This window comes from Notamacropus eugenii, chromosome 4 (genome assembly GCF_028372415.1).
Source record: "Notamacropus eugenii isolate mMacEug1 chromosome 4, mMacEug1.pri_v2, whole genome shotgun sequence".
NCBI lineage: Eukaryota > Metazoa > Chordata > Mammalia > Diprotodontia > Macropodidae > Notamacropus > Notamacropus eugenii.
Genome location: NC_092875.1, coordinates 247,780,708 through 247,806,244, shown reverse-complemented (window position 1 = coordinate 247,806,244; position 25,537 = coordinate 247,780,708). Strand labels below are relative to the sequence as shown.

Genomic DNA, 25,537 nt, shown 5'->3' with positions numbered 1-25,537 from the left:
TTCCGGCTCCAGTGCTCTATCGGCTGAGCCACGTAGTTGCCCCTGATGGCATAACAGAGTGCCTGATTTGTGAGTATTCAACCCAATGGAAGCTGAACATTGGCTGTTTTTCATTCTTTTCTGCTGAGTACTGTACTATTTCTATTTAATGAAGGTGGAGACGTCCTTCACATTTGAAAGGCATGTGGATTTACATCCAGCTGGAAACACTTCTATTCTAGAAATGTCAAAGTGGGCAACTTTTTGGATATTAATGCACTTCTCCATCTTTCTCAAACATTTATTGTTGATATGAGTAATGAATATTATACTATGCAAATATGACTTTCCTTTTTGTCATATTTATTCTACATAAGGAAAAACTATACAGATTTATACTGGGCTTCTATGGCTAGTCAGGTAAACAGATTCCTTGAACAATTTAAAGCAGTTTCGAAATGAAAGTATTATTTTAGAGCCTGAGGTTTAGAGTTTCCAACTTTTCTTCCCTTGTTTTATTGTTGCTTCCTAGTACCTGTTCCTGAATAAAATTATATATGCTATTTTGAGAAAGTAATTATGAATGCCTGGTGGTTTTGTTAGTGTGGGAGATTCCCAGTATGGGGACTCCAATTGTGTGAAGAAAGCAAAACAAGACTTTTTAAAGGGTACTTTTTCTCCAATTCCATATAATGACAATTTTTAATGTTCTTTTTTTGAATAAAATTTTGACTTCCAAATTTTCTATATCCCTCCTTCCCCTACCCCCAAGATGGTAAGCAATTTGATAGGTTATATATGTACAATATTGTAAAAACTATTTCCATATTAGTCACATTGTGACAGAACAAACAGTTTGCCAAAAAAAATTACAGTTAAAACATTTTAACATGTGTCAAATGAATTCAAAATTCCTGAAAAAGACATTTTTCTAAATCTATGCTATCTAACATTTTACGGTCCTAAATACACACACACACACACACACACACACACACACACTCATACTGCACTCACATCCAAATTTGCCTTGGCACAACTAGAGAGCAAAAATAATAAAAAGGAGGCAGTGCCCACAATAACAGATCAAAATTAGTACAACAGAGTGGGGGGGGGGGGGGCTATGCCAATGAGGAAAGTAGACTCTAGATGAGTAGGTCTTTGAAAAGATTATACATATGTGACTATGACAAGAAAGAGGGAGAAATAAAGGAAATGCAAGGCAAGCATATACAAAACCGAACCGGCAACAAGGCATAAGAGCATGAACACTCACAAGATCTATGATTTCATCAGGAGAGGGAGCTCAGATATTCCTAACTTTAAGCCCAGCTTCACCACTCTGACATTCTGCTCCAATAGTCAACGTAGGCAGCTAAATCTTAATAACATTAGCTCAAATTAGAAACTGCGGAGAGATTGCCCAAGCTTGAGGGGAACACTGAGCTGGCTGGACGGGAGGGGGGATAAAGAGGGTGAGGAGGGAGAGGAAGAGGGAAAGAAAGAGGGAGGAAGGGAGGGGGGAGGGAGAGACAGAGAGAGGGAGACAGAGAATGAGAGAGAGAATGGGAGAAGAAGAGGAAGTGGGAAAGAGAAAGGGAGGAAGGGAGGGAGAAGAGAGAGACAGAGAGAGGGAGACAGAGAATGAGAGAGAGAGAGAGAGAATGGGAGAGGGAGAGAGGAAGAGTGAGAGAGTGATTGGGAGAGGGGAATGGGAGAGAGAAGAGGGAGAGAATGACAGAGAGAGTGGCAGGAGAGAGGGAATGGGAGAGGGAGAGGAATAGGGGAGAGGGAGAGAAAGAGGGAGAGATGTGAATTGATAAGAAAGAAGAGGATGAAATGGAGGCTCTATGGAGGGAAAGCACCAGACAAAAAGTCAGTAGGTGGAACAAGTAGACTCTAAGTGGAAATAATCCTTAAGGGTATATGACATAAGATATCATTTTAATTTTGAATTCTGAACTACCATATCTACCTAGGACCCTGTCTCAGTGGTTCCTGGCTCAGTCACCTGGTACCCATGACTTTTTGGTCCTCAGTTTCCTCATCTGTAAAATGAAGTGCTGGAATGACTAAGGGATCTCTAAAGTCTCTTACAGCACTGAATCCATAATCCCATGATCCTATGATAGTGCTCTGGCTTTCATCCACTCTCTCAATCCTAGCTGCCAATAATACTCGTTCTCATCCTCCTCCCACCCCACCCCTACACACACACCCTGCATCACAACCATTTTTCTTCAAACGTGGGTTTATACATATCATTCTCCTGAATTGAACTTTGACCTAATAATAAGACACAAGTCAACACAGAGAGAGCTTCTCTATGTGCCAAGAAGATAGGAAAAATCTTGAAGCAAGCTTCCATAGGAACAGTTTATCAAAACTGCAGTCAGGAATTCTGATTTTCCTTGAACTGATTTAAGTGTGTTTTGGCAACAACAAAGTGGTACTTTCTTTTGCCCAAGCAAAATGAATCCTTTGGAAGATTATATAATCAATGCCAAAAACTGCTCTAAACTGAAGAGCCCTGAACAATTTCTCATAAAATAAAAAGAGAAAAAAATAAATTCCAAGAAACACTGTTATATGGAAACTTTGGGCACTCAGAGACTTTACTATTTTTTTCTTTTCTTAAATTTTGAGTGGATGGGATCAAAAGAAATTTTTTTAATAAAAAAATTTTTTCTTCCTCCTACCTTTTACATTTGCTCATTTGGACACAATGTCTCAGAGGAAATATTTAAAACAAAAGTCCAAATTCTGTCAGGCTCTGGGCCCAGAAAGCCACAAACCAACAATGAAAGAAATCAAAAAGTAGACGTGGAAGTGAAACACCTCCCAGTTGCCTACATAAATGTTAGAAACTCAGGCTTCACTTCTCGTGATCTTCCCCTGAGATGTTCATGGGAATTTATATTTATGTGAAAATCCTGAGTGACTGAGGATGACTTTCACTGAGAGGTCTAATGAGTGGGCAGCCTACTTGACTGCCAAGAGTAGAGAATGAGCACCGAAGGAACGTTTTTAAAAATTGCAAATACTGCTAAGTTTAAAAAAAAAAAAACAAAAACCTCAGGAGCCAGGTGAAATTTAAAAAAAAAAGATCCATGGATAGCTCAGGTTGACAAATGACTTTATACATTTCCAAAGTGAACCACAGGTGGGATGAAAGTTCAACTAGTATGGCCTCTACTACCTGGGAGGATACAATTTGTCCTGACCCCTCCCTCAGTTACGTGCTTCCTCTGGTGTCTTCGGGTAATGGGTAAGCAAAAGGGGAAAGGATTCTGTGGTAGGCAGCATTAATGCACCCCATCCCACCAACAGCAATAAAAGATGGCAGGAGTGGAGTGATAGAGGAAATAACAGGTAACAACCAAAGCAGAGTGGAATCTAGATGGCACAGTGGAATTTGTGCTTGAAATCAGAAAGACTCATCTTTGTGAGTTCAAATCTGGCCACCGACACTTACTAGCTGTGTGACTCTGGGCAAGTCACAACCCTATTTGCCTCAGTTTCTTCATCTGTAAAACGAGCTAGAGAAGGAAATAGCAAACCACTCCAGTATCTCTGGCAAGAAAAAAACAACTCAAAAATATGACTCAAAAATGACTCAAAACAGCAAGAAGCCATAGCAAAAGGAGAAGAGCTATGGGCATGTTCTATACCCCTAGGATGTTCAGAATATTGATATTAGCCTGTTGATATACAAATGCAATGGGGCGCTAAAAGGGGAAAATGATAGAACTTGTATAAATGAAAGATTGAATTGCTCTAAACAATAATTCAGAATTTACCTTGTGGCACTTGTAGTCACCTACCTTTTATAGGGTGCTACAACCCATGATCATTTTAGTGATATTCACCTAGACCAAAAAACACTCATTTGCAATACTATTTGGTCAAAGCCCTACTCTGCTTTTTTTCCAAGAAACAGAAAGCTTACCACACATATAGGGCAAAGGACTGAAATAAACACCTTCTCCTGTGTGCTTCTATTCTGTTCTGTGCATTGCCACATCAAATAACCCCATCTTATGACTGGCCCTGGTGTGAAGCAGAAAAGTCATGGAAAAGTGATTATGTGATATACCAAACACCTGCCCAAGGCCAGATGTGTGGAACAAGAAGCAGGCTCCAGAGAGTAAGTTCAGAGTCTGGACGAAGTTCCATTGTCCTTTTGACACACAGTGAACTCCTGAGTGCATTCACATTTAACAAAGATCACCCCTGAAATATCCCATTACATATCACTACGCACCTCCCTAACTCTCCATAAAAAAAAATAGGATTAGCAAAGTTTCTGCAGTTTATCTCAGACATGCAGGGCCAAAATGAGCACTCCTAATCATCTGGAGCTCTAATAGGGTGATGAAGATTCCAGGTTTATTGCAATCTCAACACTGTACCCATTCTTTGGAATTTTGAAGAGACACATTTTTTGTATTTTGTATTACTGTATTTTGCACAAGGCAGAGGAGGCACATGGGTTAAATATGGCATAATTTCACCAACTATCTTCACTATCTGTTCCTGGGCAAATAATTTACACCAGTTGAGGCTCAGCATTGTCATCCACAAAATAGGGATGACAACATTAATACTAAGAATATGTCTCTTGTATACACTACTCAGGAATTCTCAATTAATGAATGAACCTAATGGGAAAGAAGAGTTTTTCCATTACAAGTAATGATTACTAGCTTTTGATTTTGGATAAATATTATGGATCATGATAAGAGATGACTTTTATATTTGTGTTTTTTAAACTCATTTTTTAACATCAGTAAGTGCTGTATTCTGTCAGAGGATTTTTCTTGATCCATAAATAAAGCTATGTATATTATTTTGTTTTGTTATTTATATGATTAAAAATTATAATTGTTTTCCTAAAGTCAAACTAAATTTCATTCGTGGTAAAAAATTAAATTTATTTACAAGGAATAATTTTTTAGACATAATGATATGAAGGTAGCATGGTATAGTGCAGAGTTAGAACTGACTTGTCAGAACAGAGTCAGAACAACTTGAGTTCTAATCCCACTTTCGACATACACTGTGTGACTCTAAGAAAATCACTTAAACTTTCAGTGCCCTAAGCAACTCTCAGGGAATATAAATTACTGAAATCTATTTTGGTAAAAGTTTTTTCACTGAGAGTTTCTAACATAAATGAAATCACAAGTCTGTGTCTTCTCCCCCCTCCAAATGCTATTGTTTCTTTGATAAACATTTTGTTTGAATGTTTATCATTCATAAATATTCATAAATTAATATTGCTCAATAGCTGTCTTTTTCTGCTTTATCCCTTCTTGTTTTGAAACTTACGGCTCATATTTGTTCCACAGAAGGAATTTGGTAAAGTGTTTTCTTTTTCTATTAACAAAATAGTTACTATAATGTTCAGATTAATTTTCATCTTAATATTTCATAGAATGTATTTGCAAATCCATCTGAACTAGGGTGGGGTTTTTTACCTTTCTGGTAGTTTATATATGGCTTGTTCAATTTCTTCTTATGAGACTAGATTTTTGTCTTCTCTATTTCCTGATTTGTTAATTTGAGTATTATAAAACTATTCCAGTAGAAGAGTAAACATGGTATACTAGACAGAAGGCAGGTCTTGGGGTCAGGAGGAGTTGGGTTCAGGTCCTGCCTCTGACACAATATGGTTGTTAACCTATACAAGTCACTTAACTTCTCAGTGCCCCAAGCAACTGTCTAAGAGAAGTGGCAGAGTAGTTGCTGATCTGTATTGATCGAGGAGTTTCCTTACTGGCAGTACCCTATATTAATGAAATAGCAAGTTTAGACTAAAATTTTTTAAAAAAGTATTTATATATATGACTAAAAACCCTGTCATACAAGATACATATTATATATATATATAATATACACACACAAACACACTCATAAACATATTTGCATATATATAAAATAACATATGTATATATATATATATGCCTGTGTATGGCAAATATCCATCCATTTTCTTTAAATTCTCAGTTTTTACTGATGTGTGATAGCATATTGGAGTTTCTAACAATTCTCTTCATTTCCTCTCTATTCATGAATTGGCCTTGTTGCTTTTTTGCTTGGCAATTTCTTCTCTTTTTTAAGTCAATTTTTGATCAAACAAACTAATGGTTTATTAATTTTCTTCATCTTTTAAAAAACAATATCTGCTAAACCACTGTTTTCCATTTCATTTCTGTTCTGAATTTCAAATTTTCTTCTTTTATGTTCACTTTGGAATTATTGACTTGTTTTTCTGTAGTAAAGGTGTGTGTGTGGCAGTGGGGCGCTGTCAAGAAGTCCTCAGAGCATAAGCCTGCTTACTGCACACCAGGTGAAGTATGTGGTGAGTCACCTTCTAGAAGTGCTTGATGAGGAGTAATAGAGAGGTCCTGCCCCTGATTCAGAGCATGCACAGGTATTCTGACACTGTTTTCTGCCCTCTGATGGAAAGTCTTTTCATCGACTGGTGAGGGGGTAAGTTATATGCATACAAGGGATATGATTATATCAAATTTCAGTCTCTTCTCTGGTCAAGACCCCTCCCCAGATGCTCACAGAATGAGGACTCATGCCTCACTTGCCACTAGGGAAGAGACTCTTTCATGGATCTTATATGCATACTCAGTAGTGGCTGACTTTAACTGGTGGCCAATTAAAAGGCTTTCCATCATCATATAATGAGCAGATAGCAACAGTCACAAAATCCCAGCACATGTTCTGAATTGGAAACATGGCTCCCCCATTACAGGTGATTGGCATGTCCGAAAGTAGACTCACCAAACCCTGAAAGTCGGTTTGGCTGGAGTCAGGAACATACCTTGGACCAATTATGTCATAGGGTAATGTCTTAACTTGCTCCTGAATTGGATTTAAGTGAAGCAGAGTTGCACAAAGTCATTAGTCTCACTCTCTCTTCAAGCGTCATTGATGTCCAGTGGCAAGACAGAAGTGAAGACAACTGGTGATGGCCCAGGATGCAGTAGATGACCTTGACGTCATCAACATCTGATCAAACTCTAAGTGCTCCACAGTACCTGCTTCAGCTGCCTTCATCACCATTGGAACAAATTGTTCTCATCCATTCTGTGGGGGGAAGTCTTCACGTAGTTGGGGTAGACATTCCCCTAACTCTCTAACCAGTTTGAGGCCTGTCAGTTACCCTCAGGCTGATTTAGCTCATCTGTAGAAGCAGTTTGACTGGGGTGTGGCCACTGCACATACTACAGCTTCTTAGAGACATAGGTGAGAATTGGGTGACAGATGGACACCAAAGGTGGATGAGCAGTGCTGAAAAGGCTCACAAGCCCTTATACTAGATGTGCTAGTCCTCTCTGAACACCCCATGCCCCCAGAAGTTCAAGCAAACCATAGAGTAGAACTTAGAGGAATGCAGATTTCATCTGAATGTAAGGAAAAACCTTACAGAACTACATCAAGGTGAAAAGCACTGCCTCAGGAGTTAGTGATTTCACAATCACAGCCTTTAAGTACAGTTGGGATGCTTATTTGTCCAGACTGTGGCAAAGATAGTTCCAGGACTTTGAGGTCACTTTCAAGGCTAAGATTTTATGTTTCATTAAGTGCCAGAAGTTGTTAGCTAACCATAAATTAGGCTGTATGATGTGCCCAGTTTATGTGAAAAGCAAAAATGTATGTTGGTAACTGAAGTGCTTGAAAATAAATCATGACTTTAATCGTTTCCTGATGTTTTATGATAAAATTTTATATCTACAGCTAGATTTTTATTTGGAACAAATTCTATAAAATTTGTCCAAAAGCAAAATGAAGAAAGTGAAGGAAGAAATGGCCAATCAAGTTATCCTAATGGAATGTCTTCTCAGTATTTTACTAAATGTTTTAGTAAATGAAAATACACGCAGTTCAGCATAACATTTAAAAAAGCATTGTTTGCATCAGTTAGAGTAGCTGCCACAGGGAAGTAGGAAATCAATTTGGAGATAGCACAGAATTACATTTTAATATGACTCTATTATAGTACAATAGACAAAAGGAATATTAGGCCTGCAGTTATCCGGTCTTATCTAATTATTGAAATATTCTGCATGGAATCTTTCCCAACAAAGTCATCCTGATTGTATGGGTCTTGAAGTATGCTTAATCCATGCAGAGTTTTCCTAGGATACAATGAATGGAGGCAATTGGATAGGGCCCTTCAGAAACACTGGCAGGGTCTAAGACAGCAAAAATAAAGGTAGTTCAACTAGCTGGAATTCATAATACCACTGACCACTCCCACTCATTCCCTCAATCATATTTTTTGAGATTTCCTTATTGTTGTTCAGTCATGTCCAATTCTTTGTGACCCCTTCTGGGGTTTTCTTGAAAAAGGTACTAGAGTGGTTTGCCATTTCCTTTTCCAGCTCATTTTACAGATGAGGCAAAGAGGGTTAAGTGACTTGCCCTGGGGTCACACAGCTAGTAAGTGTCTGAGTTTGGATTTAAACTCAGATCTTCCTTACTCCAGGCCTGGCATTCTATCCACTGTGCCACCTAGCTGCCCATGAGATTAGGCATTTCTATTTTGTCCAGGCTAGAAATACAGCAGCCACTTATGGATTTGGTCCCATTACTGGTCAGGAAATTCTAATCTGCTATGTTCCCAATATGGACCAGTTCACCCTTCCTTAGGCAGCCGAATTCCCCGCCTCCACCCACCCCACCCCCTAGGCTTGGTGCATACACCCAAAGGACTTTATCCCTAAAGCAACTCAAAACTCCAGAACTCAAGCAATGTTAACCTCCCCAAGAGCAGAGATTACTGCATAGGCACGAGCTACCACACCCAGCCCAATCCCCTAATCATTAAGGCAAAGGATCAGGATGCCCTTCCTTCTAAATCACAAATATACATAGACCAAGGTGACTTTTTTTTCCACTTTGAAGATAGCGTCTGACAGCCCTGATTAAGGAACGACAGCATTTCAAAGTAAAAGGGACTTCACAAGTCATCAGGTTCAAACCATATCTGAATGGGAAACTCCTTTGTAACATCTCAGACAAGTTGTGATTCACTCTGTTTAAAGACCTCCAGGGAAAGGCAATTGACTCTTTCTAGACAGTCCATTTTACTTCTATGTCATTAAAATGTGAGGAAGGTTTTCCTCACAATGAGCCTAGTTTGGTCTCAAAAGTCAAACAAAACAAGCCTAATTTTCTTCTCCATAGTATTTCTCTGTTTGAAGTCAAGTTCAAGATAGTTATAATGTTCCCTCTAGTCTCTAGTTAAGGCTAAGCATACTCTATTTTCTTCAACTTTTATGTAATGGACTCAACTTGCCTTTTATGTCACAGTGACACTCCTTTGGCTGGTCTTCAACTTTTCAATGTCCTTCCTAAAATGTGGTGAACAGAACAGAATAAATACTTCATATGTGGTCTAACCAACACAAAGTATGATAGGACTATCACCTTCTGTATGCTGAACACTCTATTAATGCAACCTAAGATCACGTTAGCTTTTTTGACTGAGCTTTGCCACGATCAGATCAAATCTTGAGCATGGTGTACAGTTCTGAAGGCCAATATTTCAGGAAAGACACTGGTAACTTCAAGTACATTTAAGACCAGGTGACCAGAATAGTGAGAAGTGTAGAAGGGGGAGGAATTCAAAATTATTACATACAGTGATTAACTAGGAAAAATAAAAGATTTTTAAGCTTGGAGAAGAAGAGATACAGAAGGAATCATGACAGCTTTCTTCAAATATCTTAAGAGCTATCCTGCAGAAGAGTGAATAGGTTTTTACTGCCTGGCCCCAGAATCAGAATCAATGGGTAGCAGTTAGAGAGAATCAATAGCATAGAATATAAGCTATTCTGGAATCAAACTTTTCTGCTATTCTGTTTCTGAATGGATTGCCTTAGGAAGAAGTAAGTTTCCCATTACCGAAGGGCTTCAAGTCAAGACTAGATTTAGAAAAAGGATTCCCTCGGAAGTCACCTGGACTAGAACTCCTTTATAATTCTGAGATTCAGTCTACCATTGTTGACTAAATCAAGCAAGAAAGCATTTATTAACAGAGGCTGGAGATTTCATTAGCCTCACCCTGTTACATGTCCTTCACTTTTAGCCTAGGATCAATCTAACGGCTCTCAAGTTCATATGGTTCCTTATTTCTTCTGTTTTACAGCATTTATATCGGACAAAAAAGTTATTTGTACAATCAAAATAACTCAGAGTACTCAGGTAGGTAAATCCTTAACATTCAGACAGAAATTTGATTCTCCATTCCATTTTGAAGTTTTTTTGTACAGATAGGGGGACGGTGTGGTGGATAGAGTTAGAACTGGAGTTAGGATAGACTTGATCTCAAATCTGACCTCAGACACTTGATACTAGCTGTATGACCCTGAACAAGTCACTTAAGCCTAATTGCCTCACACACAAAAATTAAATAAACAAAAATGTTGAAAATTAAAGTGTTTTTTTCATTTCTATCTAATCCTTGATCTCTTCGTGCTCCAGGCAAAATCAGGATACAGGAAACATTTAGGTTAAAAACTAGAGCATATTAGAATATTTGTTACTGAATACTCATGGGGAAAGAATGTTAGGGGAAGATTAGACCTTATGAGATAATTTTCTCCATCCTTCTTCGTCTCTCTTCCCCAGAATCCCAATGTATTCTTCTTTCCCTCCCTTTCTATTCTTTTTTAAAGTTCATTAAAACATAACAGAATCACTCCCAGGACTTGAATTAGTCTCCCTCTATGACCTCCTAGGGCAGCTAGGTGGTGCAATAGAGTTTCAGGCATAGAGTCAGGAAGACCTGAGTTCAAATACGACCTCAGACACTTACTAGCTGTGTAACTCTGGGCAAGTCACTTAACCATATTTGCCTCCGTTTCCTCATCTGTAAAATGAGTTGGAGAAGGAAATGGCAAACCACTCCAGTACCTCTGCCAAGAAAACCCTGTTGTACATGACTGAAATGACTGAACAACAAAAGTTGTCTAGTTGTCCCTACTTGTGAAGCTGACTTATACAAGTGTAAGACCTTACACTGATCCCTATTAAAATTGGCCCCCTCATTCTAGCCTATATAACAACACTGGGGAGAGGGAAGGGAAAGAAAGTACTGTACAGTTCACTCAATGATGGTTCTTCCTAAGCAACTCAAATCAACTCAGTATCACTTCATACATACTTCATACATTATAAAAATAATGAAAATGCCTCCAATTAGCGACACAAATAAATGGATCTTATCACTTCACAGACATACCTTGGATATGTTGTTCACATTGAAAGATTACTCTAACGTTGAATGATTTCTGGATTTTTTCCCACGTACGACTGAAAAAGTCAGTATGTGATCAATAATTCCTTCCACTCTGTAAAAACACTTTTGTGGGCTACCAGCAGAGATTAAAACATCCAAAGGCAGTGACATGATTTCTTTGGAAAGTCCCTACAGGGATTAATACAGTCTTCAAACTAGATGTTCAATAAATATTATTGACTGATATTGGCAGAACAAATAACTGCTTCTGTTATTTGCAGAATCCAGACCTATGGATGACTCTGCCCCTCACACACGCAGTCCAACCAATGCCTTTGTCATAAAAGATTTACTCAGTTTTAATCACTAAAGGCCCAGTTGTTAATTTTACCTTTACAGGGTTTTGTTTTTCCATCACATTTCCAGTTAAGAAAAATCATGTAATAGAGACATCTGGTAATGTACATAATATTCTCTGTTAGTAATCCTTTCACCATGAGAGACAATGTGATATCTCTTTTCCAGCACCTTCATTGGTTTTTCCCATTATTCAGTTCACCTTACTTTTAATGGTCTTTTCATTTATATAATTTTAGCCGTTGTTCACATTTTTCTCATTCTGCATCAGTTCATACAAATCTTTCTACATTTCTCTCAATTCCTCATGTTTGTCATTTCCTACTCCACTTTGCACTCATATTCATTCAATTCAATAAACGTTTGCTAAGTGTCTACTATGTAGGAATTGATTTGGAATTGATTGTGTGATATAGGTGACACTGGCACAGGATCAGCAGGATGGGTGATCAAAGAAGGCACTATGCTCTATGAACAAAGTAGAATTGAAGTAGCTTAAAAGAAATATGAGATATGCAAATTTAGAGAATTTGCCCCAAAAGTTCATATGGACTAGGGCATTCCAAGCTCACATGGGTCTGATCAGCCACAGTCAGACACATTGAAACTTGACTCTAGCATAATGATGTCACTTTGGTCCTCTTCGAGAACAAAGGACATTAACCAACCAACCAACTATGTGCCAGGCACTATGCTAAATTCTGGGAATACAAAAAGAGGCAAAAGACAGTTCTTGTCCTCAAAGAGCTTACAACCTAATGGGAGAGACAACTTGCAAACAGGTGTATACAAAACAAGCTACCTACAGGATAAATAGGAAATAATTAACAGGGCAGGCATTAGAATTAAAAAGGGTTAGCTAAAATGCTCTGTTGGAGCAAGGATTTTAGATGGAATTTAAAGGAAAACAGGAAGGTCAGTGGTCAGAGTGAAGAAGGGAGATTATTCCAAGTATGGGGGACAACCAAGAGAATGCTAGAGTAAGATATAGAGTGTGTTGCTCATGAACCGCCAGGAAGCCAGTGTCACTGGATCAAAGAATGCATATTGGGGAGTAAGATTTAGGGAAAACTGGAAAGGTAGAAAGGGGCTATTTTATAAAGAGCTTTGAATGTTAACTGGAGCATTTTGTATTTGCTCCTAAAGGCAATAGGGAGTCATTGGAGTTTATAGAGGGGTGGAGGGGGTGTCTTAATCAGTACCATTTTGTTTCTAATTCTTTGTTATCACCAAGAGCACTCCTATGAAGATTTTTATATAGAGAGAGACCTGTATTTCTGTCTTTGACCTCATTAAGTACATAACCATTAGTGAGATTTATGAGTCAAAGTTTGATCACTTTTCTTGTATAATTCCAAACAGAAATTCAAAGTGGTTGAACCATTTTGCATTCCCACCAACAGTGAATTATATGCCCTCCATCACCATCTGGTCTCATCATTTTTCATCTTTGACAATTTGCCTGGCTTGAGGTGAAATCTCAGAAATGTTTTAATTTGCATTTCTCCATTCTGAATAAAGTGTAAAGCTATTATTCCCCAGTTGTCTACAACAATACCACGTCATTTGAAGCCTACATCAGGGATTCCTTTAAAAAATATTTCTTCTGACCACCCTGTTTGAATTTGCGCCCATTTCAACTCATCATGCAACAACCACTTCAGACATTCATCCATTCCACATGTCTGGATCAGAAAAACTACTGAAGACAGACCACATCACTACCCAAGGACTGGCTTTCTTTCAGGATTTCATTATTAGTGTTCTCTCTAATTCTGCTAAGGGCTACTTGTATGTGATGCTGAGAGAATTCTTCAAAAAGTTTCACATGTCATGCATGGCATTTCTGAGTCCCACAGTCATAGAGAAGGTTGAATTCCAGCACAGTTTTCTAAGCCTTTAAATCTGATCTAGAGCTTGGCATCACATGTGCCCCACTGTCTTCCTGAAAGCACTTTAGGCTTCTTCATTCAATCCTAGATTTGTTTGTTCATTGGCACCTTGGTCAGGATGAAGCTCTGGTAGCAGAATTTCAAACTGGCATGTTTCACAATAGAGCCTGCATATTTTTCATAATCTAAGTTCTCCACCAGGCTTCTTTGCACAATTTCTCCTCTCATTTCCTCCCTATCACCCTATTATCAAGGGCTACTTCTAGAGCTTTCCATCTTTAAAAGGATACTTGGCTTATCTGTCCAAAATTGAAAATTCCTATCTGCCTCTAGGTCATATGCACACAGTGTTGAAGAGTCTTTCTCCCTCTGTACTTAGTCTACCTAGTTTTTGGAAATATTCAGGCCCTACTTAATAAATCAGAACTTTGTTGCACTAAATTGTACTAGAAAAAAATTAACTGAGGGCTAGACAAAAATTAACTGAGTTTTTAAAAAGAGTGTCTAATTTAGAAATAAGAAATCATTTTTGCATTTGGAGAATATCTGCTTTATGAATGCATTATTCATGCTCATAATTAATTCAAAGCTAATGCATAGTGCAGTATGGTATGTAAAGAATTATCAGTCTTTAACTGATAAATGATTTACCATTCCCTAAAGAGAGAAGGCTTCTTTCTGCACCCCATCAAAGATGTTTGGAATATATTAACCATTCTTTGCTCATGAAGATTTTATTAGTTAAATAAAATTACTTATATTTGAAAAACATACATATTTATAATGATTTCTATTTTTAGAAAATGAAATCTGTAGCTTTCCATTTTGAAAGTCTCAACTATAGAGAATTTCATTTTCCACTCCATGAAATGCATTTGACCCAGAAAAGTAGAGAGGTTTGATAACACGTGCTGCTATCACTTTTTCCATCACTGGAGTGTCCCAGTCTTTTAGGAAAATTAACCCCTCTTAAGACATAAAAACTACTTGTTAGCAACAGAAATATTTGTGCTATGTGGCTCTCAGTGGAATTCCATTACATTGTTTAGTTTTCATGTTGACATAAATAGTGTAGAAAGTACTGAGAGAGATCTTGAAGCTTATTCTCTGTGTGAGATTGGACAAATCACTTCCCTTCCTGCCCCTTTCCTTTTTGGGGGCAAGTGGCTTGTTAAACATTTATGAGCACACCCCTCGGCATGAACCTATAGACTATAGAGAACCCATGGAAAATAAGAATGCAATAAGGGCTTATGCAAACAGGGAAGAAGGTAAAGATAGGTATGCCCACATCAAATATGGGCACACATTGTTAGCTGGGTCCCCTTAAAAATGTGGCAGAAGACAGTGTCAGCAATGCACACCTGGATAGGAATAGCTACAGTATTGACATGCCTAGGCTGACAAGCTCTAAAAGACTGTCAGAGTTCCTTAGGAAACTACACTTGCCTGAAGAGGCCATGAGCTTCAGACAAATGGTTCTCCATAGCAACTAGAAAGGGACTATGGGGCAAGGGGAAGGAGATGCATCTCTTTCATATTTCTGTTGTGCCTTTCTGTGGTGCCAGCAGGAGAATATCAGTGATTAATTCTCATATCTTTGTGAGCCATATAATAAACAGATTAAAAAACCAAGTCTCTTATAAAAGCCTAAACAGTTAAAAAAAAATAAGGAGAAAGGAAAAAAAATAAAGAGAAAGAAAGAAAACTCTCTTTTATATTTGCCTTCTCCAGGTACTGTTTTATAATCTGTCATCCCCCAATCTGAGCTAATGTTGGTTTTAAAAAAATGAAATTTATTAAGGAGAATCATACATTCATTTATGTTATCAGCTGGAAGAATTTGTTTGATCTGAGTTATCCCGTTTTCTTCATTAACATCTACCAGGAAGAGATATGTTCTAGGCATATGGATAGAAGCACTGGGCCTGGAGAAAGGAAGAGTCCATATCCTACCTTAGGCATTTACTTAGCGGTCCTGGGCAAGTCATTTAACTTGTCTGCCTCAATTTCCTTATCTGTAAAATGGGGGTTATCATAGCCCCTACCTTACAGAGTTGTTGTAAGACTCAAAGGAGATAATATCTCTAAAGTGCTTTGCAAATTTTAAAGTGTTAAAAAGTTGGAAGTGTTAAATTTTAAAGTATAAATGCTAGCCATCTCCTAAACTCTCCTTATTTTTGTCACATAATGATATAATAAAGGCACAGAGGCTTACTTAGAAAATATTGGAACTGGAAGTTAACACAAGATTATATGCATCAGGGTGGTACAGTGGACAAAGCAGTGGATTTGGGGGCAGGAGACCAGGTTGGAATCCCACCTCTGCCACTCACCATCTGTGTGACTTTGTACAAATCACTTGGCCTCCTCCGATGCCTCCATTCCTCATTTGTAAAATGAGATGGGCTGTAATGTCCCTTCTAGTTCTAAATATGTGATCCCATGACCTTCACAAACATGCAATAATTAAGGAATTTGCTAATAATTGTTTCCTTTTATGGATACTAAGTGAAGTCTAATATAGGCATTGTCCTCCCTTCTCCTCATGCCCCACTGTCTCCTAATCCTGTGGACACTGAATCCTCCTGCTACTCCTGTCCTCTGTGATTATCTGTAACTTCCCACTATGGTGTGTCAGTAAATACACTCAAATGCGAAGATTATTCAGCAAGGAAAAGAGTTTCATCTACTCCAGTCTTCTGCTTGGTTTTCTATTAGCGTCCCATACTCCAAAAGTACATAGCACGACAATGGGGCAGCTGGGTGGTGCAGTGGATAGAGTGTCAGGTCTAGAATCAGAAGGACCTGAGTTCAAATCTGGTCTCAGACGCTAACTATGTGACCCTGGGCTTACCACTGTTTGGCTCAGTTTCCTCTCATATCTGTAAAATGAGTTGGAGAAGGAAATGGCAAATCCAGTATCTTTGCTGAGAAAACCCCAAATGGAGTCATAAAGAGTCAGACACAACTAAACAACAAATTATATGTGTGTATGTATGTGTGTGTGTTTGTGGGTGTGTATGTATAGATAGATATTCCTGTTGTGGCTTACCACACAGAATCATAAGCAAAGCATAGTGCATAGTATCCTTTTCAGGCTAATAAATTAGTAGCCTTCACAAGTCAATTTAAGCTAAATAACAATATATTAATTTGCGAATTGTTCTTTCTACAGACAATCATTTTTTAGCCTCTAGTTGCCTATGTGTAGTCTTTGGGGAAATCTATATTGATTTATCCTTCTATTTGGCACTGAAACTTGAGACCTGAGAAACTAGAGAGGGAGATTATCACCTAATAGAAACTGTTAAACATCAGTGGTTGAAAAGACCTCAGTATCAACTGGGGAATAGATGAACAAGTTATAGCACATGAATGTGATAGAATGCTATTGTGTTACAAGAAATGATGAAGGGGGTGGTTTCAGAAAAATCTGAGAAGACTTATATGAACAGATACAGAGTTAAGTGAACAGAACCAGAAGAACAACTGATAACGGTAGCAACAGAAAGACAATCGACTTTGAAAGATTAAAGAACTCAGATCATCACAATGAAAATTACCATTTCAGAAGGACTCATGATGAAAGTTAGTCAATCAAGAAACATTTATTAAGTGCCTACCATGTGCCAACCACTGAACCAAGGATATAAAAAGAGGCAAAAGAAAGTCCTTGCTTTCAAGGAATTTACAATCTGGTAGAGGAGACAAGCAAATAAATATGTAAAAACAAATTATCTATGGAAGGAAACATAGGAAATAATTTAACAGGGAGACAGGGGCAGCTAGAGGGCACAGTGAATAGAATGCCAGGGCTGCAGTTAGGAAGACTCATCTTCCTGAGTTCAAATCTGGTCTCAGTGTTGTGACCCTGGGCGAGTCATTAACCCTGTTTGCCTCAGTTTCCTCATCTGTAAAATGAGCTGGAGAAGGAAATGGCAAACCACTCCAGTATCTCTGCCAAGAAAACCCTAAATGGTATCACAAAAAGTAGACATAACTGAAAACAATAGAACAACCAAAAAAGGGGTGTTGGAAAAAGCTTCCTATAGAAGACAGAATATTAGCTGGGACTTGAAGGATGTCAGGAAAGCCAGGAGATAGATACGAGGAGGAAGAGTATTCCAGGCATCTGGGTAAAACCAAAGAAAATGCCCAGAGCTTCACAATGTGTCTTGTTCCAGGAACATCAAGGATGCCAGTGTCACTGAATCAGAGTATGTAGTAGGGATTAAAGTGAAAGGCTGGAAAAGAAGGGAAGGGCTAGGATATAAAGGTTTTTGAACACCAGAGCATTTTGTATTTAATCCTGGAGGAAGTAGGGAGCCACTGGAGTTTATGGTGAAGGGGAGGAAAGGGAAGGGAGTGACATGATCAGATCTACATTTTAGGAAAATCACTTCAACAGTTCAAGGAGTTTGGCCACAAAAGGTTACTCATCTCCTGAAAGATAGGCAATAGACTCAGAGAACAAACTGATAAATAATTTCTTGGGACATGGCCAATACGGGAATTTGTTTTACTTGATTATATGTGTTTGTAACTACAATTTTGTTGTTCTTGATTTCTCAGTTGGAGGTGGAAGGAAGGCTATATTGAAAGATAAAAACATATCTTCATTTGAAAAAAGTAACAAAAACTGTAAAATAAAATTTAAAAGATAAAAGGGACCGTAGCTATTAACTCATACTGAACAGGATCCAGGTCTCAATACTCTGAATTGTCACTAACATAAAAATAAGATTTTTTTTAAAAATTCTAAGTCATGTTTTAACTTTTTTTCCAAAATATTTTCTAAATCCAGGCTGGTAGCAGTTGAGTTCTGAGGTTTTTTTGTTTGTTTGTTTAATGAAAGTTCAGAGATATAAAGCAATGGTCTTGAGTTACTTCAGTATTCTGTCACTTCTGCAACTGTACCTAGAACAATCACCACTGATTGCAGTAGAAGAGATTGGTGAATTTTAATCCCTCTTCCCTTTTCTTCTCTCCTCCCCTTTCCAAAGAGGCAAGTTTGAACCAGCTGCTGCAAAACACCTGGCTGAAGCACAATTCTAATAAAGTGGCCTCAATCCTTTTGCTTTCCCATTCTTGTCCCTGACACAACACTTTCACATCAACAACTGCTGTATCCTCTCTTGCCCTCATTCCTGAAAGAAGACAAGACAGCCCAGTTCAGTCTGACTATTCTTCAGTCTTGACTTTCAGAGAACAAAGTTCAACACCTAACAATATTCTGTTCCTGAAAGTTACACCCTGACCTAGAAGGATGGCATACGCTGAATTATCTAAGAAAGTGTCTTCCTCTTCTGCCTAGGATCATGAATCAGAGTATAACTAATTTGAATTATAAACAGCTTGAGGGCAGAAACTATCCCTGCTCTAGCCTTTTCTTCAGCAATATTAATAACACAATTTTCTAGCACTTCAAAACAACCCTGTGAGATATGTCATATAAGCACAATTATCCCTAATTCCCAAAGAGGAAACTGAGGCCCCCAGAAATGTTAAGTGATTTATTCAAGATCAGACAACTAGTAAGTGTAAAAGTTAGGATTTGAATGCTGGAAATTTTTTTTAATGTAATCCATCATCAGTTTGAAAAAAAGAGATGACTGGATGGATTGATCTCTAACGTCCCATCAAACTATAATAATAACTCACATTTGAAGAGTGCTTCACAAACAATTTTCCTCAAACCAGTCCTCTGGGGTCAGTTGTGCAAATAGTCTTGAAAACCTCAAGATATCTGAAAACAATGTCCCACCACCAAGCTAGATCACGACCCCTCTACAACTTAATAGACAGAAAGTCTTCTGGAGCTGCTGTGACTAAAAAATTATTACCTGTTGATAAGCCTCTCCAAATTTATCTAAATTGGTCTGCAAACATCAATAAAGATCTTGAGAGCTTAAGCACCACTAACATAGCCTTGGGACAAACACAGAGTATGCCTTTAATTGAGAAATGAGAGGTGGAGAAGAGGGGAGAATTCACCCTAGTTCACCACTTAATTGTTTTCTATTTTAATCAATTTTTTTAAACTTCATTCCAAGGTTGTTACTATGCTGCTGAAAAATTTCAAATACTGTCAGGGCCCTCCAAATTTGGCATCCATCCTTAAGAAAAGCCCCAGTTACTCCACCCTAGTTACAAATCTGACCAACTTTACCTGGTCACACTAAAAACAAGACTTTAGCATAAGTATATTTGTCCATAGTATAACAAACTAGAAAGAGAACTGGATTTGTAATCAGAAGACCTGACTTTAAATTCTGGCTCTGCCATTTACTATCTGTGTGAACTTGGACAGATCCTTTAATCTTGGAAATCGTTTTCCTGATGAATAAGAAAGTTTGTTGTTGTTCAGTTGTGTCCTACTTTTCGTGACCCCATCTGGGATTTTCTTGGCAAAGATGATGGAGTAGTTTGCCATTTCCTTCTTCAGCTCATTTTACAGATGCAGAAACAGAGGCAAAGTTAAGTGACTTGCCCAGGTTCACACAGCCAGTAAAGGGTCTGAGGCCAGATTTGGAATCAGGACAGATGAGTGTTCCTTGACTGCAGCCCTGGCACTCTACCCACTGTGTCACCTAGATTCATCTTTCTGAGTTCAAATACAGCCTCAGACACTGGGCAAGTCACTTAACCCTATTTGCCTCAGTTTCCTCAGGAGTTGGAAAAGGAAATGATAAATCATTCCAGTATCTCTGCCAAGAAAACTCCAGATGGGGTAACGAAGTGGGACAGACTGAAAAACGACTGAACAACCAATAGAGACTTGGATTCATTATTAGATGACCTCTAAAATCTTTTCCAGCTCCAACTACTGTCCTATGACCTTCTAAAATTGAGAAATTAAGTCATTTGCCCAAGGTCACTGAACTGACACTCAGACTCAGGACTCCCAACTTCAAATCCAGGATGCTCTTTTCACCAAACTTTGTCACAATTCATCTAACCAATACCACTGACCTATGAACAAGGAGAAAAAACATCCCAGAAGAGAAGGAGGGGCCAGTTTGAAACTAAGCAGGAGAAGTTTATCTTGGTTGTCTTGACATCTCCCAGCACCAGATTGTACTTGGGACTTTCTCTAAAAATTCCCCCCAAGAGACATTTCTTTGTTGTCTCCTGTTCTCGGGTTTCAGAGATGGAAGGGCGTTTAAGGATTATCTAGCTTAGCACTGTACTTGTACTGAGGAAAACTGAGGCCCATGGAGGTGAAAAGATTTGCCTTAAGTCATAGGTTTCTAAACCACCAAGTCTGAATTCGAATCCAAGTCCTCTGACTATAGATCCACTATGCTTCTCCCCTAAGGCCAGCTCCAAGAGCTCTCATGCCTTCTGTGCTCTCTGCCTCAGGCTGGGGATTTGTTCCCTCCTGGTCATCCGCGGCAGCTGGGCGCGAGAGCTGGTACTTACAGTACCATGCCCTCTTTTCCCAAAGGCCTCCAGTAGACTTGAAGTCCCAGGAAACCTGCCCTCCGCCATGGGCAACCTGTGACCTCCCCGGGCAACCTGCCACCTCAGCGCGCAAGCTGCTCTGCCTTACCTGGATGGTGTGGCCAGTTGTGGAGGCTATAGGGCCCCCCACCAGCTTGCAGTAGAGCTCATGCCGGGGCCTCGCGCCCCCGGGCTCTTCCCCACAGGTGGCAGTGGCCGAGATCCGAGCCGCCTCGGCCAGGTTGAAATAGGGCGGGTGGAGGCTGAAGTCGCTCTCCAGCTCCGGAGCAGCGGTGGCTGCGGAAAGGGGGAAAAGTAGCAGAAGGAGAAACCGCGGGAGCCACCGGGGAGCAGGAGCAGCCGCTGGGGTCCCCTTCCGTACGCTGGCCATCCTGACCTGGAGACCGAGAGGAAATGCCAGCCCCGCTCTGCCTTGTCCACCGGACCTGGGCAGCGCAGTCTTCCGTCCGTCTCTGAGCTGGGCTCGGTGGTCTCTGAAGCAGTAGCAGCAGCAGCAGCCAGAAAGCTCTGCCTTGGTCTGCTCTTGTTTTTTGGAGATTGTCCCAGAAAGAAGTGAACACACCCCCCTGTCGTAGGAGGCGGCTTCTAGCGCCTCCCCAGTGGAGCGCGCGGAGCCGATCCAGGGAAAAGGAAGAAAGAGAGAGAAAAAGAGGGCAGTGGAACCTGATTCATTACGATGAAAACCTGTGGCAGGCAAGTCAGGTCACTCTAATTGTCGAAGAAAGGAGAGACTGTGGTTGCCTTTGGTATTTTTAATTGAATGGATGAGGAAACCCACTCAGCAGAAGTTTCTGAACTAAGGGAGTCTCCCTGTGTTCCAGTGTTAACTTTTTTTCTACCTGGGGTAGAGAAAACGCTCGGGGGCAAGTGGGTGTTAATATTTTTCCTTGCCCTAGGTGTTGGGTGCAGTGATGCCTGCCTGGTCTAATTTAAAGAGGAGTGCAGTGTTATCCCTTGTTTTCAGTGTTTTATGTTCTCAGACACACACACACACACACACACACACACACACACACACACACACACACACACACACACACACACAAGAAACTCAGCCTCCAAACCCTGGGTAACAATGAAGGAGGCTTAAAACAGAGAAATTTCCCTAATGAATATTGATGCAAAAATTTTAAATAAAATATTAGCGAAGTGTCGGGGAGGGAGGGGGGAAGGAGAGGGGAAGGAGAGGGAGGGAGGGGAAAAAACTCTACTGTTATATGGAAGTGATTATGGAGCACTGAAAATAAATAAAAGAAAAAAAGAAAGAAACAAGTATTAGCAAAGAGATTACAGCAATTTTTCACAAGGATAATAATACACTATGACCAGGTGGGATTTATACTAGAAATATAGGACTGGTTCAATATTAGGAAAACTATCAGCATAATTGACTGTATCAATAACAAAGGTAATAGAAATCATATAATTATCACAATAGATGCAGAAAAGGCTTTTGACAAAATACAGCTCCCATTCCTATTAAAAAATACTAGAGAGCATAGGAATAAATGGAATTTTCCTAAAATGATAAGTAGCATCTATCTAACCATCAGCAAGCATTATGTTTAATGGGGATAAGCTAGAATCTTTCCCAGTAAGATCAGGAGTTAAACAAAGATGCCCATTACCACCAGTATTATTCCATGTTGAATTAGAAATGTTAGCTTTAGCAGTAAGAGAAGAAAAAGAAATTGATTTCAAATAGGCAATGGGGAAACAAAACTATCACTTTTTGCAAATAATTTGATGGTATACTTAAAGAATCCTAGATAACGGGTTAAAAAACTACTTGAAATAGTTCAAAAAAAACTTTAGCATAGTTGCAGGATATAAAGTAAACCCACATAAATCATCAGCATTTCTATATGTTAACAACAAAACGGAGCAAAAGATAGAAAGAGAAATTTCATTTAAAATATCTGTGGACAATATAAAACATTTGGGAGTCTACATGCCAAGAAAATCCCAAGAACTCTATGAACACAATTATGAAATACTTTTCACACAAATAAAGTCACATCTAAACAATTGGAAAATATCGATTGCTCATAGGGAAGCAGAGCTAATATGACAAAATGACAATTCTACCTAAATTAATTCACTTATTCAGTACCATACCAATCAAACTACCAAAAAATCATTTTATGGAGCTAGAAAAAATAATAACAAAATTCATCTGAAAGAACAAAAGGTCAAGAACGTCAAGGGAATTAATGAAAAAATGCAAAGGAAAGCGATATAGCCATACCAGATCTGAAATTATATTATAAATTGACAATCATCAAAACTATTTGGTACTGACTAAGAAACAGAGTGGTAGATCAGTGGAATAAGTTAGGCACACAAGACACAGTAGTAAATGACTATAGATATCTACAGTTGCATAAACCTGGGCTAATAACTCACTATTTAACAAAATCTGCTGGGAAAACTGGAAAATAGTATGGCAGAAACTAGGCATAGATCTATACCTCACACCATATGCCAAGGTAAGGTCAAAACAGGTACATGATTTAGACATAAAGGATGGTACTGTAAGCAAATAAAGAGCATGGAAGAAATTTTCCATCAGATTTATGGATAAGGGAAGAATTTAGGACCAAAGAAGATATAGAGAGCATTACAAAATGTAAAACTGATAATTTTGGTTGAATAAAATTAAAAAGTGTTTGCACAAGCAAAACTAATGCAATTAAAATTATAAGGAAAGCAGAAAACTGAAGGGAAATTTTTTGCAACAAATATCTCTGATAAAGGCCTCATTTTTCAAATATATAGAGAAATTAGTCAAATTTATAAGAATCCAAGCCACTCCCCAATTGACAAGTAAAGAATATAAACAAGCAGTCTTCAGATGAAGAAATTAAAGCTATCTATAGTCATATTTTTAAAAAGCTCTAAATCACCACTGATTAGAGAAATGGAAATTATAACAACTCTTGAGGCACTACCTCAAACCTATCAAAGTGGCTAGTATTACAGAAAAGGAAAGTGATAAATGTTGGAGAAGATATGGAAAAATTGGAATACTAATGCATTGCTAGTGGAGTTGTGAACTGATCCAGTCATTGTGGAGAGCAATCTGAAACTATGCCCAAAGGGCTATAAAACTGCATACCTTTTGATACAGTTAATGGCACTACTAGGTCTGTATCCCAAAGAGATCATTAAAAAAAGGAAGAAGGACCCTCATGTACAAAAATATTTATAGCAGCTCATTTTGTGGTGGCAAAGAACTGGAAACTGAGGATAGGCCCATCAACTGGGGAATGACCGAACATGTGGAATATGAATGTAATGGAATACTGTTGTGAAAAACCTGGAAAGACTTACATGAACTGATGCTAAGTGAATTGAGCAGAACCAGGAGAAATTCTCCACAGTAACAGGACCATTGTGTGATGATCAACTATGATAGACTTAGCTTTTCTCAACATTGTGATGATCCAAGACAGTTCCAAAAGACTCATGACGGAAAATGCTATCCACATCCAGAGAAAGAACTTTAGAGTCTGAATGCAAATTGAAGCATATGGTAAAGATCTAATTCAATCCTCTTATTTTTCATCTGTAACCGTAAGCCGGAAGCCAAAAAGCTTTGTTATTGTTGTGCAGTCATGTCTGATTCTTCATGACCCCATTTGAGGTATTCCTGGCAAAGATACTGGAGTGGTCTGCCACCTCCTTCTCCATCTCATTTTATAAATGAGGAAACTGAAGCAAACAAGGTTTAGTTACTTGTCCAGAGTCACACAGCTAAAACATGTCTGAGGCCAGATTTGAACTCAAGAAGAAAAATCTTCCTGACTCTGGGCCTGGCACTCTACCCACTGCACCACCTAGCAGCCCCTAAAAGCTAATTAGTGACATAGATGGAATTCCATCATTTTTAAATGGTGATAGTAATACTTTCAGTATTATTATGTGTGCTTCTCACAGTGTTGGACGTATCGTAGGTGTTCAATAAATGTTTATTGACAGAATGACCCTACTTCACAGGGTAGTTGTGAAGATGAAATAGATAACATATGAAAAACACTTTGAACACCATAACACTCTGTACATGGGGTCCTGGACTGTGAGTCAGGGATATGTTTATTCAAATCCCTCTTCTGACATTTACAAATGCTTTACCATGGGTGAGTCACAACTTCTTTAAATCTATTTCCCCATTTGTAAAATGGAAATAATGGTTCCTGTCCTACCTACTACCCAAAGATGTTGTGAGATTTAACTCTGAGAAATGGTAGGGGCTGGAGTCCCCACTCATTGTCCTGTACCCAAACATGTGGTGTAGATCAGGTTCAATTCAGGTTCCATTTGATCACCCTCATTTTATCTTCACTCTGGCAAACCAGGGATGATTTTACTTCTTCTGGGCTTCTTAAACTTCTTCCAGCCACAATGCCTTTTTGAATTTTGACAGTGTTAGCATTATGTGGCGTGATGGCATGCTCAGTGTGTATGCTTTGTGTTCAGAACCAAGTCTGTAGTGAAGTTTTGAGATGCAACATAGGCAAGCATTGCCAAAAACACCTTGAATTCATTACAAGTTTGATTTTTAATTGATTTTTGGTCC

At 38.8% G+C, this 25,537-nt stretch overlaps 1 protein-coding gene across 2 annotated transcripts in view; it reads right to left on the bottom strand.

The window, feature by feature from the left end:
- Positions 1-21,512, bottom strand: part of LAMA3 (laminin subunit alpha 3) — a 330,029-nt gene extending 308,517 nt beyond the window's left edge. The window contains exon 1 of one of the 2 annotated variants that reach the window (XM_072604400.1): positions 21,047-21,512. In XM_072604400.1, the coding sequence (XP_072460501.1) occupies positions 21,047-21,328 (282 nt within the window). In that variant the 5' untranslated portion in view covers positions 21,329-21,512. The remainder of the gene's footprint in view (positions 1-21,046) is intronic. The other variant, XM_072604399.1, reaches the window with a different exon arrangement.
- Between the last annotated feature and the right edge of the window lie 4,025 nt (positions 21,513-25,537).